Source organism: Quercus lobata, chromosome 2, assembly GCF_001633185.2.
Source record: "Quercus lobata isolate SW786 chromosome 2, ValleyOak3.0 Primary Assembly, whole genome shotgun sequence".
In the NCBI taxonomy this organism is placed as follows: Eukaryota; Viridiplantae; Streptophyta; class Magnoliopsida; order Fagales; family Fagaceae; genus Quercus; species Quercus lobata.
Window position 1 is genome coordinate 23,277,258 of NC_044905.1, and position 19,380 is coordinate 23,296,637.

The window sequence follows — 19,380 nt, forward strand, 5'->3', positions numbered from 1 at the left end:
ATGCAATCAAGAAAAACACAAGGCACATGGGTTCAAAGTTTATTGTACAAAAGCATTATGCAGAAAATATAAACACATTAGAGAGAGAGAAATAACCGATTTGAGAGTAGACACTTTGAGTTTGAGAATTGGGCGTGAGAAGAGTAGTACGGCTGAAATTTAAATCAATAAAAATAAAAAAAATAAAAAAAATAAAAAAGAAGAAGAAGAAGATATTTATAAGAAGGTTTAGAGATTTAGGGTTTGTAGGGTTTAGAGATCTAGGATTTGTAAAGTTTCAATTTTCAATTATATTCCTTGTAAATTTTTGTAATTACTCACTTTTCTTTTTTAAATTTAAAATATATGTTGGATATAAAAGGTATTTGATAAATCTAAAATAAGATGAATATTTATTTGTTATACGAGTTAAATGGGTTGTGTTAAGTGGGTCATTTTGGGTTGACACAAATAAATTGGCGTGTCAAACGTGTTTATTGCGGGTTACGTGAGTTGACCCGCTTATGACACGTTTCTTATCGTGTCGCTTTTGGGTCAACCCGTTTATGACCCAAAACCATTAAGGCCCAACCTTAACCCGAAATAACCCGTGTCGGGTTCGTGTCGTGTTCACGAGTTGGGTTGAACATTGACACCCCTAGATGTGTGTCATAATAAAACAGGTGAAGCACAATGTGAGACAAAGGATGTGCATCCCATATTTTGAAAATTCAACAATTGGATTACATGTTTTATATGTTCTTAACATGCATGCCAATTTTTATATCAATTGGATGTTATTTATCATTCGATTCATAAACTTATCTTGTATGAATTATTTTAAACTACAAAAACTAAATTTAAACAATTAATTAATGACATGACTATTGATTTTTTATCACCTTGAAATTTTGCAAACATAGAAAATATAAGAAGATAATGTAATCCAAATTTCGTCAAAATTTGCATTCAGCTAAAAAATATTGAATGGTATATCATTACTTAAATTTACATGAGGTGTAACTTAAACACAACTCATATATATTACCCAAATGAACCTTTCAACTTAGGTAGAACATAAAGTGGTACACAACCTTTCAACTTGCTATGTGTATGATTTTTTTTTTTTTTTTCTATTTTCAACTCCAATTATTTTATAAGAAAAGTAAAATCAATACATAACAAGTTGTTATTGGTGGAACATAGAATGGTTCACAAAAAATGGTACAGAGAATTTGTATTCATTAATTTGAATACAAATCTTCTGTACCATTTTTTGTGTACCACTCTATATTCTATCAATCACAACTTACCATGTGTATGATTTTTTTCCATTTTCAACTCCAATTATTCTTATAAGGAAAGTAAAATCAATACATGGTAAGTTTTTATTGGTGGAATATAAAGTGGTTCACAAAAATGGTATAGAATATTTGTATTCATTAATTTGAATACAAATCTCCTGTACCATTTTTTGTATACCGCTCAATGTTCCACCAATCATAACTTGCTATGTGCATAATTTTTTTTTCATTTTCAATTGCATGAAAAAACATTCATGGTTAAATCATTATTCTTCTCTAAAAATTAGTAATTTAAGGCATTAACTCTTTTGATTAAAAGGAAAAAATGGAAAAAAAAAATATAAATATATATATATATATATATATAAATGCAGCTTTAACTATCCGAATTCCATGTCATCATCTTCTTCCTCTCTCCCATCAACGATGTAATAATTTCCCCTCTACCTTGCTCTTGTGTATACAAATCATATCCCGCAAGACAGATATTGGCTGTAAACATTGTCGAGGTTAGCAATTAAATTGTTTTTTATTTTTTATTTTGAGATGAATGTCAGAAAATTAAACTGTTATTTTGAAGTGTGGGGAGCATTGCAATAACGCCCATATCATTGAGGACATTAAATTGTTAGCCCTCTATTTAATTTTTGGATGCCCCAAAATGAAGTCTTCTTTCCAAAATTAATAAATAAAATTTTTATTTTACCCCTACTTTATTTAAAAGTCAATAACATTCTTTCTTTATTGTTTTCTCAAAAAAAAAAAAAAAAAACATTTTTTCTCTATTGTTTAAATTAATAAGGATATTTTTGAAAATTTATACATTTTTACTAAATAGAGAATGCATTAAATGATATTTCCTTAAAAAGTTTAATTTTCTAAATATAACCAACAATTTGAGACAGAGGGAGTAGTTAATTGAGTTTAAATTCTATTATATATTTAAACTCTCAATTAGAATCTTGTCAAGAGTTAGGCTTGTGTGTGTGTTAAAATACTTATGACACGTTTGGTACACTGAATGTAGATTACAATAAAAATAGTAATTTTTATTATCGCGAATAAATGTGTTATAATGAAATAACTAAACATTTTCATGAGTTTGGTTGTGAATTGTAACAATAGAATAAAGTTTAAGATCTATTTTAAGAAATATCTTACTCATACAATTATATTTCTTAGAAAATAATATTTTTAAATTTGAGAGAGAGATAAGTTATTTTTTTTTGAAGATTTGTTTTTCCATAATTGTTAAGTGGATATGGAAAGTTTGTTTATTTAGAAATATATTAATGTTAGAAATTATTACAACTACTAAGGAATAATTATTACAACCCTTTGAGAGAAGAATAATTATTCTTTATTTTAAAGAATAACTATTCATAAGGAATGACTGTTTTCTCTAATAAAAACATAAACAAATTACTGAATAACTAAACCATAAGAATAACTATTACATTACAGTACATATTACAGCCTACCAAACTGATGTAAATCACGTTATGAAGAAACAAATAGTTTTTATTGTTTTCCTTTTCCTATTTGAATTAGGATTTATTTACTCTAGTACTTTGAATTAAAATCCTTTTCCTAGTTGAATTGGGATTTTAATTGTTTTTCTTTTCCTAGTTAAATTGTTTTTTCCTTTCTCAAGTAGAAGTAGGTTTATTATTTCTTTTCTTAAAAGGAGTAGGAGAAATTATATTCTTATAAATACTCTTTATAGAGAGATTATTGATGTTATGTGTTGATTAATAAAAGCTTGTTAGAGAGGTTTTCTCTATTATTTTTCCTATTAGCCTAGTGTTCTTGTAGAACTTAGGTATAGTGGAAGAGTTGTAGTATTTGTGTGTTATAGATTCTGCTTCAGTTGGTATCAGAGCCCAGGTTAGGTTCCTACCATGGCACGAGGATCACGTGGGGGAAGGCACGCTGTTGTAGATGGTGAGTATGAACGCGATGAGATTGCACGCAATACACAACTAGAGGCACGCTATCAGCGGATGGAAGAGCAGTTTAAAGCGCTAACAAAGCAGCTTGCTGCCTTAGCCGTTGTTAACTAGCCTCAAAATCGTAGTCCAACTCTATGTTTTGTGGAGGAAGATGAGGTAGACTATAATGTTGAGGATGAGATGGAAAATCTGTTTGCTGGACATAGAAGGAGGAGGGAGAAACCCTTGGTTTCATACAATTCAAACAGATGGGAATCTGGGTTCAAATTAGATATTCCAGAGTTCAAAGGTTGTTTACAACCTGAAGAATTCCTAGATTGGGTAGCTGTGGTTGAAGAAATTTTGGAGTTTAAGGAGGTGCCGCAAGACAAAAGAGTTTCTTTGGTGGCGACCAAATTCAGAGGACGTGCTGCTGCATGGTGGCAACAATTAAAGCAAAGTCATATTCGCCAAGGTAAATCTAAAATCAATACTTGGGAAAAAATTTTGAAACATATGCGTGCTGCATTCTTACCCTATAATTATATGCGTACATTATATCAACAACTACACAATCTTAAGCAAGGTACACAATCTATAAATGAGTATACTCGAGAGTTTTATCAACTTGTAGCTAGAGTTGACCTTGCAGATTCGGAAGATCAATTAGTTTCACGTTATATTGGAGGCATGAGGCAACAATTTCAAGATACTTTGAATTTATTTGACCCAATTTCTGTATCTGAAGCCTATCAGAGAGCTTTGCATTTAGAGAAGATGATGAATAGGAGGACTAACATGGTTTCAAATAGTAGTGGCAACCGACTACCACCAGTAGCTCCTCCTTATGGTGCAATTACACAATCTACACAAGGAAAATGCCAAGTTAATCAAGCTAATCCACAACCCAACCGCACTGCAGCTAGTAGTTCTAGCTCTTGATGTTTCAAGTGTGGTGAGGCAGGGCATAGAATGGCTGATTGCAAGAAGGGTGGCTGGTATGGTAAGGGTTTATTTATTGAGAGTGAAGAATGTACTGATGATTATTTAAATACCTTTGAGCAAGAAGCTGTTTATGATGCTGAAGAGGAAGAGGAGTATGTGCAGGGGGATGATGGCCTTTTGTTAGTTACAAGAAGGGCGTGTTTCACACCTTGCAAATCTGAAGGCGAGGATTGGCTCCGAAGCAATATCTTTCAAACTACATGTACTATGGGGGGCAAGGTATGTAGACTCGTTATTGATTTCGGAAGCTGTGAGAATGTGGTATCAGAAGAGGCTGTTCAAAAATTGGGATTAGCAACAGAGAAGCACCCTAACCCTTACAAACTATCTTGGCTCAAAAGGGGCAATGAGGTAACTGTATCTAAACGTTGTTTGGTTTCTTTTTCTATTGGGTTGAAATATAAGGATAATGCATGGTGTGATGTGATAGTTATGGATGCATGTCATCTTCTCCTTGGTAGGCCATGGCAATATGATAGAGAGGTTCAACATGATGGTAAGAAGAATACATACAATTTCATGTTTGGTAGCACAAAAATTGTGTTGTTGCCCTGTAAGGAGATTGAACCTAAGCCAACTTCAAAAGGGGGTAAGAATCTCTTAGCTAAAAGGGCATTTGTTGAAGAGATGTTTGATTCAAGGTTGGTGTTTGTATTATTGGGAAAGGAGAGCTCAAAGGGTAGTGTAGTACCAGAGGCTGTGCAATCTTTATTAGATGAATTTGCAAACGTATTTCCTAGTGATCTACCTGAGGGGTTACCACCACTCCGAGATATACAACACCAAATTGATCTTGTACCAGGTTCGAATCTACCTAATCGCCCACACTACCATATGAGCCCAAAAGAGCATGAAGAACTTAGAAGACAAGTAGAGGGTTTGTTGTTAAAAGGGCACATTAGAGAGAGTCTTAGTCCCTGTGCCGTGCCAACCTTACTAACACCCAAAAAGGATGGATCATGGCGAATGTGCGTCGACAGTCGTGCCATCAACAAAATTACAGTCCGGTATAGATTCCCTATTCCTCGATTGGATGATTTGCTTGATCAGTTGAGTGGTGCTACAGTGTTTTCTAAGTTGGATCTAAAAAGTGGGTACCATCAAATTCGAGTACATCCTGGTGATGAATGGAAAATAGCATTCAAGACATGTGAGGGGTTGTATGAGTGACTAGTAATGCCATTCGGACTTTCTAATGCTCCTAGCACCTTCATGCGTGTTATGAACCAGATTTTTCACCCCTTCATCGGCAAGTTTGTTGTAGTTTATTTTGATGATATCCTGATATATAGTGCCAATATTGATTTACATCTCCAACATCTTCGTGAGGTACTCATAGTTCTAAGTAGGGAGAAATTTTATGCTGCCATAACCAAATGTTCTTTTATGACAGATAGTGTTTTATTTCTTGGTTATGTGGTGTCCAAGGATGGACTATCAGTTGATGAATCAAAGGTTACTGCTGTTAAACAATGGCCAATACCAACCACAGTCCACGAGGTCCGCAGTTTCCATGGTTGGTGTCATTCTACCGGCGATTTATCCCTGACTTTAGCACCATCATGGCACCGATTACAGATTGCATGAAGGCTAGTAAGTTTTTGTGGACAACTGAAGCCACTAAGGCATTTCATCAGATCAAGGAAAAGCTTACTACAGCACCTATTCTAGCTCTTCCTGATTTCTCTCAACCATTCGAGTTACATTGTGATGCATCCAAGATTGGAATTGGAGCTGTTCTTAGTCAAAATGGCAAACCAGTGGCCTACTTTAGTGAGAAGTTGAGTGGGTCAAAATTAAATTACAGCACTTATGATTTGGAATTTTATGCAATAATTTGCGCTTTGAAGCATTGGAGTTCTTATTTGGCCTATCATGAGTTTGTCCTCTATTCAGATCATGATGCGTTGAAGCATATCAATAGCCAAGACAAGCTCTCATCTCGACATGCAATTTAGGCTGCTTATATTCAACAATTTTCTTTTGTCATCAAGCATAAATCCGGAGCATTGAATAGAGTGGCAGATGCTCTTAGTTGACGGGCCTCTTTACTCATCACAATGCAAACCAAAGTGTTGGGGTTTGATTTATTTCGTGAGTTACTTTCTAGTGACCCATACTTTGGCCCTATAATGGATGATGTGGCAACAAGAAAGCAGTTTGACTTCCTTATACATGATGGTTTCCTTTCTAAAGGGAATCAACTATGCATACCTGATAGTAGCCTACACTTAAGGGTTATTCAAGAGTTGCATAATGAAGGCCATATGGGACATGATAAAACCATGAAGCTTGTGACAGGCTCTTATATTTGGCCAACCATGCGAAAGGAGATTACCAAGTTTGTTGAGAGGTGTCGTATTTGTCAAGTTTCCAAGGGCACCACAACCAATGTTGGCCTATATATGCCTCTTCCCATACCAGACCAGCCATGGATTCATGTCAGTATGGATTTTGTCTTGGGATCACCGCATACACAACGAGGTAACGATTCAATTTTTGTTGTTGTGGACCGGTTTTCCAAAATGGCCCACTTTATTGCTTGTAAGAAAACCTCAGATGCAGTTAATGTCGCTCAACTTTACTTTAGAGAGGTCTATCGCCTCCATGGCTTACCACAATCAATTGTTTCAAACCGTGATATGCGTTTTCTTAGTCACTTTTGGCGTTGCTTATGGCGTTTGGCAAACACCACACTTAATTTTAGTAGTGCCTATCATCCTCAAACTGATGGTCAAACAGAAGTGGTAAACTATTCCTTGGGCAATTTACTTCGGAGCTTGGTGAGTGATCATCTTAAATCATGGGATCAACGCTTGTACCGGGCAGAATTTGCTTACAACCGTTCTGTTAATCGTAGCACTGGCTTCAATCCCTTTGTCATTACTTATGGCTACAACCCACGTGCACTACTTGATTTGGCTCCTATCCCTGACTTGAAGCATGTCAATGTGAAAGCTAAGGATCTAATCGCACAAATTCAAGAAATTCATACGGCTACTGCTAAGCGTTTACAGGAGACTTCCGCTAAGTACAAACAAGTCGCTAACAAGAAACGTCGAGTAGTAGAATTTGAGATTGGTGATTTTGCTTGGGCAATTTTGACCATAGATCGCTTTCCTGTGGGAGAGTACAACAAACTAGCTGCTAGAAAGATTGGTCCTTTGGAGATTCTTGAGAAAATTAATCCTAATGCCTATCGATTGAAACTTCCAAGTCATATGCGTACATCTGACGTCTTCAATGTTAAGCATCTTGTTCCATATCGAGGAGACAATTCCAATCCAGACTCCAAACTCGAGGACGAGTTTCTTCAAACCCAGGGAGAATGATGCAAATCACGTTATGAAGAAACAAATAGTTTTTATTGTTTTCCTTTTCCTATTTGAATTAGGATTTATTTACTCTAGTACTTTGAATTAAAATCCTTTTCCTAGTTGAATTGGGATTTTAATTGTTTTTCTTTTCCTAGTTAAATTGTTTTTTCCTTTTTCAAGTAGAAGTAGGTTTATTATTTCTTTTCTTAAAAGGAGTAGGAGAAATTCTATTCCTATAAATACTCTTTATAGAGAGATTATTGATGTTATGTGTTGATTAATAAAAGCTTGTTAGAGAGGTTTTCTCTATTATTTTGCTTATTAGCCTAGTGTTCTTGTAGAACTTAGGTATAGTGGAAGAGTTGTAGTATTTGTGTGTTATAGATTTTGCTTCTACACGCCTACGCTGCATCACAAACATGTCGTTAGTATTCTAAAAAAAAGAATCTTGACACATCAATTTTTTACTTTAATTAACAAAATAGATAGTTTCATATATAAACACAATCAAAATAAATAAATAAATATATATATATATATATATATTAAAGATTACCATAAGTATCATCATAATAAATATCTATAAAAGCACAATCATAATAAATACATATTGATAACTGTCATTATTTTCAACATTCATATATTATATTATAAAGAAATCTTCTACAACAAACTTGGGTTAGGTCTTCATCTTTATTTTGCCAATCCATGCCTCTTGCTCCTAGTCCCAGTTTCTTGGATATATATTGTGCATGCCAAAGACGAGACTATTGGGTTGGGCCTCACTCGGGCTCACAATCTATGTGTATTGTGGGCTTGAATTTCCTACTTTGGGTTGGCACAGAGACTCAATGAATTTTTCTCTCCCTCTCTCTCTGTAACCTCCTCCTCTCTCCTTTAACTTCTCATATTTATAGCCCAAAATTAGTGGAGAGACTATGATTACTTCCATGGTTAGTGCAATGAGAGGTCCAATGTCGTTAATTGTAAGTGGGTGTTTAGGTGGGAGTGGGGTGTGGTGAGAGTAGCTTTGGAAATGGTTCCCACTTCAGTAGATATGCTCGACAACGATATCCCCAAGGCACTGCCGGGCATATAAGAGATGGTGTCCCCGAGCGCCTTTCTTCTTGCTCGGGATATGGTTCACCGAGCAAGGCCCAGGCGGCGGAACAGGGTGCATGCTAATTGAGATTATTACTCCTTAGGCTTTTGGGTGATATGAGGCCTAGGATTGTGGCTTTTGTGGGCTCAAGCTGAGGCCTTAGGTAGAAAGAGGTTGATGCCATTGGCCACACTGTTGATTAAAGATCCAAGGCCCACCTGGGCCTGGGTATCACAGTGCCATACATATATCATTGTCGGTTTCTTTATGACATTCTCTCCTCTTCTTATGTGTGTGTTAAAATACTTAGTATTCTTAAAGTAAATAAATAAAGAATCTTGCCACATCATTTTTTTCTTTAATTAACAAAATAAATAGTTTCATATATAAACACAATCAAAACAAATATATATTAAAGATTACCATAAATATCATCATAATAAATATCTATAAAAGCATAATCATAATAAATACATATTAGTAACTGCCATTATTATCAACATTCATATATTATATTATAAAGAAATCTTCTACGCAAAACTTGGGTTAGGTCTTCACCTTTATTTTGCCAATCCGTGCCTGTTGCTCCTACTCCCAGATCAGTTTCACGATATCATGTATGTTTTCTATTTGAATTACCTAAAGAAAGAACTAATGAGTTTCCTGTATCCATTTTTTTTCTTGTCAGTAATTTTCAAATAGAGAGGACAAGAGGTTTTTTATTTTACATTCCATCACTTACGGAGGTGGATCTATGAATGTTAGTTGTATCTTCCACTCACAGTTTATTAACCCAATAATTGTGAAACTTTTTTTTTTTTTTTTTTTGCTAAACAACTGTGAAACTTCTTGTTAAAAACATTGTATATATAGCATTACTGTTTTCAAAAACTTTTTATTGAAAGGAATGTACAATAAACCCTCTTTTCCTTTTCCTCCATTTCTCAGATCGGATTGTTATTTAATAATTCTTTAATACAGTTCTATATTTTTTAGAAAATTCAATTTTGCATCATATATATATATATATATTTCATATATTTAATAATATATTAATTTGATCATTGATTTACTCTGTTGTTTTTAATTTTGAGTTCTGAAATTGTGTGATCAAATAATTAAATTTACCATATCACAATAGTTTATACTTTTGGGATAATCGGTAATTTAACAAATTGAGATCTATCAGTGTCTTTCTAACAACAAAATTAGCATCTTGAGTGTCATTCAACAATTCAATTCAATTCACTTTTTAATTCTTTTTCTTTTTGCACTTAGACAGTATTATGCCTATAGATTATTGAAGTTGCACTTTTTTATGATTCAATTGTTAGAATAAATTTTAGAAGAAGAATTCAAACCATATTTCTTCTTATAAAGGAGATTGTGTAATGCCATCAGACTACAAAACTCTTAATAATATAGTAGAATTTCTAATTTCCATCCAAATGCAAAATTTGCATATAGTTTCAATGAAATGGTTTTAGATGTATTGCGGTGGAGGCCTTGATTTTTTCATTATACACTTTATTTCTCACGATTAAATTTTGAATTCAGTTTAATAAATGTTGGGGACTGAAAATATTGACAAATATCATTGTCTTAGATAATTACAACACTATGTTATTGGATTGGTGGAAGATTTGGAGTATAATTATTTGACAAGGGTTTCGAAGTTGGGAGCGGCAGTTTTAACTTTTAACGTCAGAACTTAGAAGCGGACAGCAGATAATTGAAGATGGGATGGCTGATTATTTTTGCTGTATTTTATCTTTTTAAATAATTTATTATTATTTATTATTTGTATTTTAAAAATTGACAACGTCACTCTTCATAATATATTTTTAATTTTTTTATAAAAAAAAATTAAAAAAAAAATTACCAGTTGAGCTAACAAAAACCCACCATCTTTCATAATTCACTTCCAAAAATAGGGTCAATGCCTGATTACTCTGATGTATGATCTAGTGGCCTGCTTTGCCCATTTGTTGTGATTCCTGAATTGGTAGAGATAGAATTTAACTTATGGTGATGATTTTCGTTTTTCATCAAACTAAGATATCAATCGATTTAACAACAGAAAGTTGGGTTCGAATCTCAGATCTTTATTTAACAACAGAAAATTTTACTAGTTGGACTATTTGGAACCTATAAGACAAGTGTTTATTGATAACATTATTTCTAGGCTGAATATAGTACTTCACGTGTTGTTAGTACTGTGTTTAAGTTGTTTTTTTCTTTTTTTGAGGGTTTAATAAGTTATTTTCCATTGCAAATTAGGGAGGTTGTTACTTTGACAGAGCTGCAGTGTTTTAGTAGCTAGTGATGCCAAATGACAGTAACTAGTTTACCACTAATTCTATGAGTATCTTTGTTTTCTTTGTGTTCTTTCCAAAGGCAGGCATCATAGGTAAGGATACGGTCCCATACCAGACGTATTACATCTGGACTTATTGGCCCACAATACCTGATTAAGTTAACTTTGCATCGATCCTTTGAACAAATTCTGAGATTATTCTCATTGGTATTCACAAAGGAAACGATTTTCCAAAAATTTCCCTCTTAGTCTCTTTGCAGGAATGGCGAAGCTTCAACTTTTCTTTCAAAGCCTATTTGTGATTCTGGCAGCGTTTTTTTGTCTCTCTCATGCTGATGTTGGCACAGCTGCCCAATATAAAGCCCCATATTTACGTAAGTGACACTGGACAAATCAAATGTGACTTTCATAAATAACTTCCATGACTGCGATTCAAAACTTTGAACTGTTTATTTTATTTTTCTTTCTACACAGCCACAGCCTGTTATGGAAATGATTCTTCACAGTTACCTTCGAGCAACCTGTTCGCATCGGTCAACGAGGATATATGGTACTTTGGTGCCGCCTGTGCGAGACAGTATTTGGTGCGGTGCATAAGCGCGGCTCAGCCTGGAACTTGCAAACCCGGCCAGACAGTTCAAGTAAAGATTGTTGATCGTGCACTTTCTTCAGTTTCTAGGCCTTCCCAGAATGATGCTACCTTGGTTCTTTCTACAACTGCATTTGAGATGATAGCCAACCCTTCGGCTTCATTCATTAACATAGAATTCCAGCAGTGAGTCTCTGTTGTCATTCTTCATTTTCACTTTTCCCCATCAGCCCCTTAATTTTTCTTTTGGTCTTTATGGTTTTGATTTTTATTTAATGTGCAGGGCTTGAAGTCAACACAGTATTTGATTGATGAGGTGAGGGAGCCCATCACTTTTTTACATAAGGGCATAGCGGAGCCAAGGGTTGCCCCCTTTGTTAGAAGTTAAACTTGTTTGTTTTTTAATTAAAGTTTCATTAATAAATTAAACAAGATTTTACCAAATGCATGTTGGTGGTTTCCTGAAGTTATGTGTGGGTTTTTATAAATGTATGGGTATAGAAAATAAATGTCTTGGGAGTCAAAAGATTTGATGGCATATAATATATATACCTTCTGCATCTGTCAATCTCAAAGAGTTCTCTTACTCTTTCCCTTCCACACTCTCTTCTTTTGTGTGTTTTGTGAGTGTGAGTCACTTTCTTTGGCTGGTGTGTGAGATTTTGGGATTGCAAGTGAGGAAAGGCCTACTAATTCCCATCAAAGTGGTATAATTAGAGCACACCAGTTTGTAGAGAGAATGACTATTGCCATTGGGATCAAGTCATTCCAAATTCCCCAACTTATCAAACGAAATTTTGATAATTGAAGCATCCAAATAAAGAAATTACTTAGATCCCAAAAGGCATTACTTGGATCCCAAGATGTATGGAGATTGTGGAGAAAGGTTACGAGGAGCTAGTCACATGAAGCATCTTTGTCTCCAAATCGAAAGGAAACCTTGCAAAAGACTCAGAAGAAATATCAACAAACTCTGAAAAAAGAATAACAAAATAAGTATAAAGTTGAAAAGCACCATATATACAACACGATGACACCAATATATACCATCCCTAATTCCCCAAAACAAAATCACCATTACTACTTGAAGCCTGTACAAACAAAGAAAAATCAAATTAAAATTTAAAGAGAACTAAAAGATTACCTGAAAGTAATAGAGATTATTCTTAAACCAATGATCAAAACTACAAAGAAATTTGAGAAATAGGGATCGAGTCTCTCCAAGTAGATTATGAAAGAGAGACTAAGATTTGAGAGAAAATTTGGAGTTAGTAGATATGAGAGAAAGATGGAAATTTGAGAGATGAAATTTGTAGTTAGTTGATAAATTTGAATATTGAGATAGGCATGAGTAAGAGAAAGAGGGAAACTAAGACGTGAAAAAAATAAAATAAGAAATAGATAGGGGAGAGAGAGAGAGAGAGAGAGAGAGAGAGAGATGTGGGTAAGAGAAAGAGGGAAACTAAAATGAGAAAAAAAAAGTGGGGGGGGGGGGGGGGAAGACAAGTGTGGGTGAGATGAGAAATTGAAATGAGAAAAAAAAATGATAGACATGGGTGAGAGAGGAAACTGAGATGAAAAAATAATAATAAGTATTGCCAATTTCTCAAATTTTCCCGCTACTCAATTATTCACCTCTATTACATCAAATTAAGAAGGTTGATGTGAAATAAGGATTTAACCTATTACAATAATATAATTTGATGTAAAATAAAAGATTACCTATTGCATGCAACAACATATCTTAATGTAAAATAAGAGTTAGCTATTATGAAAACCTATAATGAACATAGAAAAAAAAAATACTCAACATTAGTAGTCGATACTGAAAACATTTATATTTGAGATTTGCTTGCCAAGTTGACAAATAGTGTCACATAAACACATATTGAAAATGAGTAAAAGGAATTAAGTTTAAAATTTTATAATAAAAGTTTGCTGAATGGATTAGATACAAGTTCAGCCCAGTAGGATCGAGGTGTCATATCAAAATTGGGTGCAAGTTAGAAACTTATTTAATTAAAACAAATTGCTCGCTATTTCTATTATCCATACCCTTTTTTTTTAAAGGTCAGGGCAGATTGACTGGTGTGGATCCAATTTTGCAAGGTTACATGTGGCAATCCTATTCCATGCGCACAATAAAAGTGTCATAAACTTTGGGGAATTGTTCATACACACTCATTGATATTCATTCCATATACAATTGTTTATAATTTTACACACGATGTACACAATTTTTATTCATGTCTAATTTTTTTTTTTTTTTTTTGGCTGAATACATGTTTGTGGTACCTATGAACAATCAGCTGTGGAAAGGTGTTTGGTCTTTGAATTGTCCGAATAAAATCAAGAATCTAATGTGGCGAGCCTGTCGTAATTCTTTGCCTAACTTGGTACGACGAACTATCCTGAATAACCCAAGCTGTGACCGATGCCCGCAAGATGCAGAATCGACCATTCATGCTGTTTGGTCCTGCCCTGGGCTCGATGTTGTTTGGTCAGACCCGATCCTGTGGAGTGCTAGACGAACTAGACAATTTGTGGACTTTAAGGAGCTGCTGTCTTGGATGATTACTAATCACCAGGACCCAGAGTTGTTTGCAACAATCGCCTGGTCAGTTTGGACACATAGGAATCAAGTACGTCTCTTACACTAGAACTGCTGCAATCTCTCCCAGATAACTCAACTCGCAAAGGAACGACATGGCGAGTTTCTTGCAATGCAGCAACCCAGAACTCCAATCATTCCTCGCCCGTGTTAAGTGGCTCCCCCCAACCCCCCTCGGTCGATTGCCTCAAAATCAATTTCGATGGTGCCATTTTCAAAGCGGAGGAATTATCTGGTATTGGAGTCGCCATTCGAGAAAGTCACGGCTTGGTCATCGCCTTGCTCTTTGAGAAGCTCCCAAGAGCTTACAGTGCAGAAGAAGTGGAGGTGCTAGCTGCTGCCAGGGCTCTTGTTTTTGCTAGGGAGATAGGTGTTGATAATATCATTTTGGAAGGGGACTCGAGCACTGTTATCAAAGCCCTGCAGGGGGAGGACCGGTCTCTTTCAGCTTGTGGCCTTTTGATTGAGGATGTCAAACTCCTGTCTAGATCTTTCTCTAAATTACTTTACTCGCATATTAGGAGAGAAAGTAATAAGTTAGCTTATAGTTTAGCACCTTTTTTGGTTAGTATTTCTGATTTTGAGGTTTTGATGGAATTTGTTCCTTCACCTCTTGTTGCTATTTTTCAAGTTGATTTAGCCGGGGATTCTTAATAAGATGAGTTATAGTTTTTCACCCTCCAAAAAATAAAAATAAAATTTATTTTTTATACGAAAAATTAAAAATTAAACCATGGAATATTGAATGATTTATGGAAAATGTAAAATAAAGAGCGTACTAGAATCAATGATCCCATAAACTTTTTAAACAAATAAAATGGAGTACGACGTGTCAAGATTGGAAGCTTCAGAAAATAAACTTTACTTTACGTGTTGGGGTTCATGCATCTACGTACGATTGTGAACTTGACTTTCTGCTTTGATTGGCCTTATGAAAATCTCTCTAGAACTTCTCTCCAACGTCCAATATCTAACCTGGCTAAATTCAGGTTTAAACCTGAATTCTCCACGTACGAACTTATTTCGAGCGTTCCACGACCATGCTGTTGTTGCCGATTGTGCACTGGCATCCTGTACTTAATTGCTGACTAAAATGTCTATTTGGCTTAAAGCTATTGATTTTTAACTTTTTACTTTTTGTCTTAGATTTTAAAAAAAAAAATTAATGTTACCTTTTAGTTTTTTTGTTACATATTTAACCTAAAAACTACCAAAAATTATATCTTCTGTATTGAACTATGCAAATAAGCTACAGAATAAACTATGAGATACCAAAACGGTTGTTGCCTTGTGGCTGCGCTATATGGCGGCAGCTTACGACTTTTTTAAGCTCTAGCTAGCTGTATGTTGAAGCAGTGAGTTATAAGTTTATTTGTATAAGAAACGTCAGGGAATGAAAATATTGAAACACATCATTGTCTTAGACATTTACAACACAACGTTATTGGGATTGACGGAAAATTCGAAGAGTAACATTTGACAAAGATTTCGAAGTTGGGAACTGCAATTTTAACTTTTAACGTTAGAATGGACCGCATGGCAAATAATCGGAAATAGGACATGCAAAAGCGCCTGAAATTTCGACATAACGACATCATTTTGGCTGTATTATTTTCTTATAAATAATCTCTTTAATTCCTTTTTTATTTTTATTTTTAAAAATTGTCAACGTCGCTCTTCATGATATATTGCACACAAGAAAATTCCTATAAATAAACATTTTAATCTTCCGCCGTATGAACTCTCCATTTATCTTGTTGAAAAAATTTATATAAAGATAATTTTTCGCATCACTAAAATTTTTCAGAAATTTCCTCTATCTCACCAAAAAAAAAATAATAATAACAAAAACAAAACAAAACAAAAGGTTTTATAACCTTTTTTTTCAAGATAGCTATCAAACACAGGAAAATGATATTCTTTTTTAGTAAATATTTTTTGAAAAATAAATTATTTTCTTAGAAAACTTAAAATTGAATCAAACATAACACAAGTATATAGGATTCAAGATTATATATATTCTGATACGTGCATGGACTGAGTAAGTTGCATGGGTGCGGTCCCTGTAGCGAACGTGTAGAAGCTCTACTATTTGTGTTAAGCCAGTTGCTGTGTTTAAGGGTTTTTGTTTCTTTTTTTTAAGGGTTTAATAAGTTTTTTTTCCAATTTTTTAATCTATACCGTTAATAATGGGATTTCCTATTTGGCTTTCAACATTTTACGTACTAAAATACCCTCACACAAATTCTTAAACTCTCTAAAATGCCCTTATCTTTTAGTTAAATAATTTTAAATTAAAAAACACAAACTGGTTAAAAGTGTAATTTATTTTTCCTAAGTTTTAGGTTTTTTCCTTTATCTTCTCCGTTCAACCTAAAACTTAGGACTCTATCTCTATCTCATTTATATATCACTTTTAAACATTACAACACTAAATAAAAAAAAATAAAAAATAAAATAGATACACAAAAAATAGTATTATTGCACGCGCAAAGCACGTGTGATAATTCTAGTTGTTAATTAAGGAGGTTGTTATCTTGACCGAGTCTCTTGCAGTGTTTTATATAGTAACAAATGGTAATCTCTATATTAAGAGAATTCAGAAAGTTAGTTATGATTTCAAAAAATGTCAAAATAAGGCCTAATTTAATTAAATAATCCTTATTCTTACAAATTTAAAATGAAGTTAAAATTGTAATTTAACAAAATTCAAAAAAAAAAAAAAAAAAAAAAACCTACCAGAGAAACTTTTTTCCTAAAAATTAGAATACTCTCTATTTAAATATATCACACGTACGTTTAATACATTTTTCCTAAAATTTAGCACACACTAAAACCAACAGTTTACTCAATTTCAAATCCTAAATTTTAGTTTCTTAAAAACTCCTTCCTGTGTAACCTTACTAAAAATTGATAAATTCAAATTGAAAAATTACATTAAACTCAAAATAATAATAAATAAAAAGAGCATCATCGCAGGTGTGAAGCGCGTGTGATGAAGTTAATTAGTTTATTACTCGTTTATTGTTAAAGCAAGTTGTTACCCCTCGCCTATATAAAGGTGGTGGTGGTATTCTTGAACTAATTCTGTCATTTTTTTTTAATTGTGTTCTTTACAAAGATAACACCTTACTAAGTTAACTTTACATCCTCTGACCAAGTTATTAATAGATTATTCTCATTGGCATTTCACAACATATAGGACACGATTATTCTCATATTTCCCTCTTATCTCTTTGCAGGAATGGCCAAGCTTCAACTTTTCTTTCAAAGCTTGATTGTAATTCTAGCTGTGCTTTTCCATCTCTCTCATGCTGATGTTGGCACAGCTGCCCGTTATAGAACCCCATATTTACGTAAGTGCATGGAATTGGACAAATGTGGCTCCAAAAAATAATTAACTTCCATAACAGTTTTTCAGAACTTTGAATTTTTTTTTTTTTTTTTTTTTTTTTGTGCCTTTTACACAGCCACAGCCTGCTATGGAAACGATGCAGGACAGTTCCCCTCGAGCAACCTGTTCGCATCGGCCGGCGAGGGGATATGGGACAATGGTGCCGCCTGTGGGAGGCAGTATTTGGTGCGGTGCATAAGCGCGGCTCAGCCTAGAACTTGCATTCCAGGCGAAACAATTCAAATAAAAATCGTTGATCGTGCACTCAGTTCAGTTTCTAGGCCTTCCCAGCCCGGTGCTACCATGGTTCTTTCTAAAACTGCATTTGGGATGATTGCCAAACCTACCGCGCCTGCCATTAACATAGAATTCACGCAGTGAGTCTCTATATTATTGTCTTTCTTCATTTCCACTTTTCACCATTATCCCCTTAATTTTTCTTTTGGTCTTTATGGTTTTCAATTTTTTTCTTGTTCATATTGTATTTCTTCCCCTATATCCAATCTCTCATTTCCCTTTCCTTAAAATTGTCTCGATGGAGGAGGGAACTGTTTTGTTATTCTTCTTGACATTGGAAAATTTTATTTGATTTGCAGGGTTTGAAATGGACGTACAATATTTGATTAATAAGGTGGGAGAGCCCATCATTATTCTACACAAGTGCAGAGGAAAGGGATCGAGAGGAAGGTGGGAAATTTCCCCTTTGCTTGCCCTAAATGTATTAACATAATGTGTTTCTTCATCATTTTTTTATGTATTTGTTTGATGTATCTCTTTTTTCATTTATACAATAAATGGACCTACTTTTTTATATGTAAACGTCAGTTACAAAAAAATAAAAAATAAAAAATAAAAGATAAAAGATAAAATCATTAGTATTTTAAAGTTCAAAACCTATAAAAAAAAAAATTAGAAAACATATAAAGTACCACGGATTTTTAATCGTAAAGTTAAAAAAGCATTATTATTACCTACAAAGTGGTAAAAAAATTCTCAAATTAATAATTGTAAGGACACGGTTCGTGGTGGACCGTAACAGTGTCGGGTTCGCACGTAAAAAGGCCCTAACAATATCATTTGTAGAGCGTGGGTTTAAAAGGCTAGGCCTTGATCGCCAGGCGGTGGGTTTTTCATGGTATTCGTGCGTGTCTAGGTTATCTTCACCCATGGAGTCTTTCTCCTGGAGGTGGGCTGGGAGGCTCTGGTTTTTGGCCATTTTTCCCAGCCCCCTCTTTAAGTTACTTCTTTTTCCTTTTATATTTGCCTGCGTTCATTGTCCTTCGTCCACGTATAGGGTCAACCTTTCCAAGACTGATACTTGTCCCATCAGCCTATACTCAAAGTCGTTGGGGGTGGTTGTAAAAGCCAAAGAATGCGGCTCTGTCAGGTTCAGAGCATTGAATGGCAGTAAGGGCAGCTTTCCCCGGATATTTTAGATTTCCTTTCAAACTTAGTCCTATGCCGTTTTTGCCCCTCTCTTTGGTGGGGCTTTGGGTTTGCCGAGGACAGAACTATCCTCGGCTGAATCTCAAGGCTATCCCGCCGAACTTGGGCCACAGCCTTTCCTTGGCTTGGGCCTCTGGCCCCCTTCACGAGTAAACGGGCCCGGCCCATAAATTATTTGGGCCCCACAATAGCCCCTCAAAACCCTACTGTCCAACCTCTTGGTTGGAAAGGGGGGTTTTGGTAACACCGAGCCTTTATTATGGCCCAGTCAATTCGGCCCATCAACAATGCTGGCGGCTCTTCATCTGCCCAGGAGATGCCCCGGTCTACGAGACAGTCTTTTAATTTTACGCTTGATGCGTTCTTATCGTTTGGGTATCCAAAA

The 19,380-nt window shown here is 34.7% G+C and overlaps 2 protein-coding genes across 3 annotated transcripts; both read left to right on the forward strand.

The window, feature by feature from the left end:
- The first annotated feature begins 1,676 nt into the window (after positions 1–1,676).
- LOC115974167 (EG45-like domain containing protein) lies at positions 1,677–11,734 on the forward strand. The gene is made up of 3 exons (XM_031094397.1): positions 1,677–1,711; positions 11,247–11,329; positions 11,430–11,734. Exons 1-3 carry the CDS (start codon positions 1,677–1,679, stop codon positions 11,732–11,734), a joined length of 423 nt encoding a protein of 140 aa, XP_030950257.1.
- Positions 11,735–17,193: 5,459 nt separating this feature from the next.
- LOC115978030 (putative EG45-like domain containing protein 1) lies at positions 17,194–18,343 on the forward strand. Of its 2 annotated transcripts, none has more exons than XM_031100061.1 (4): positions 17,194–17,216; positions 17,398–17,511; positions 17,626–17,926; positions 18,146–18,343. In XM_031100061.1, the coding sequence occupies exons 2-4, from the start codon at positions 17,400–17,402 to the stop codon at positions 18,150–18,152; spliced, it is 420 nt and encodes a 139-aa protein (XP_030955921.1). In that variant the 5' UTR covers positions 17,194–17,216; positions 17,398–17,399; the 3' UTR covers positions 18,153–18,343. The 2 variants fall into 2 exon arrangements, with proteins under 2 accessions (XP_030955921.1, XP_030955920.1); XM_031100060.1 differs by lacking the exon at positions 17,194–17,216 and adding an exon at positions 17,267–17,291.
- The last annotated feature ends 1,037 nt before the right edge of the window (positions 18,344–19,380 follow it).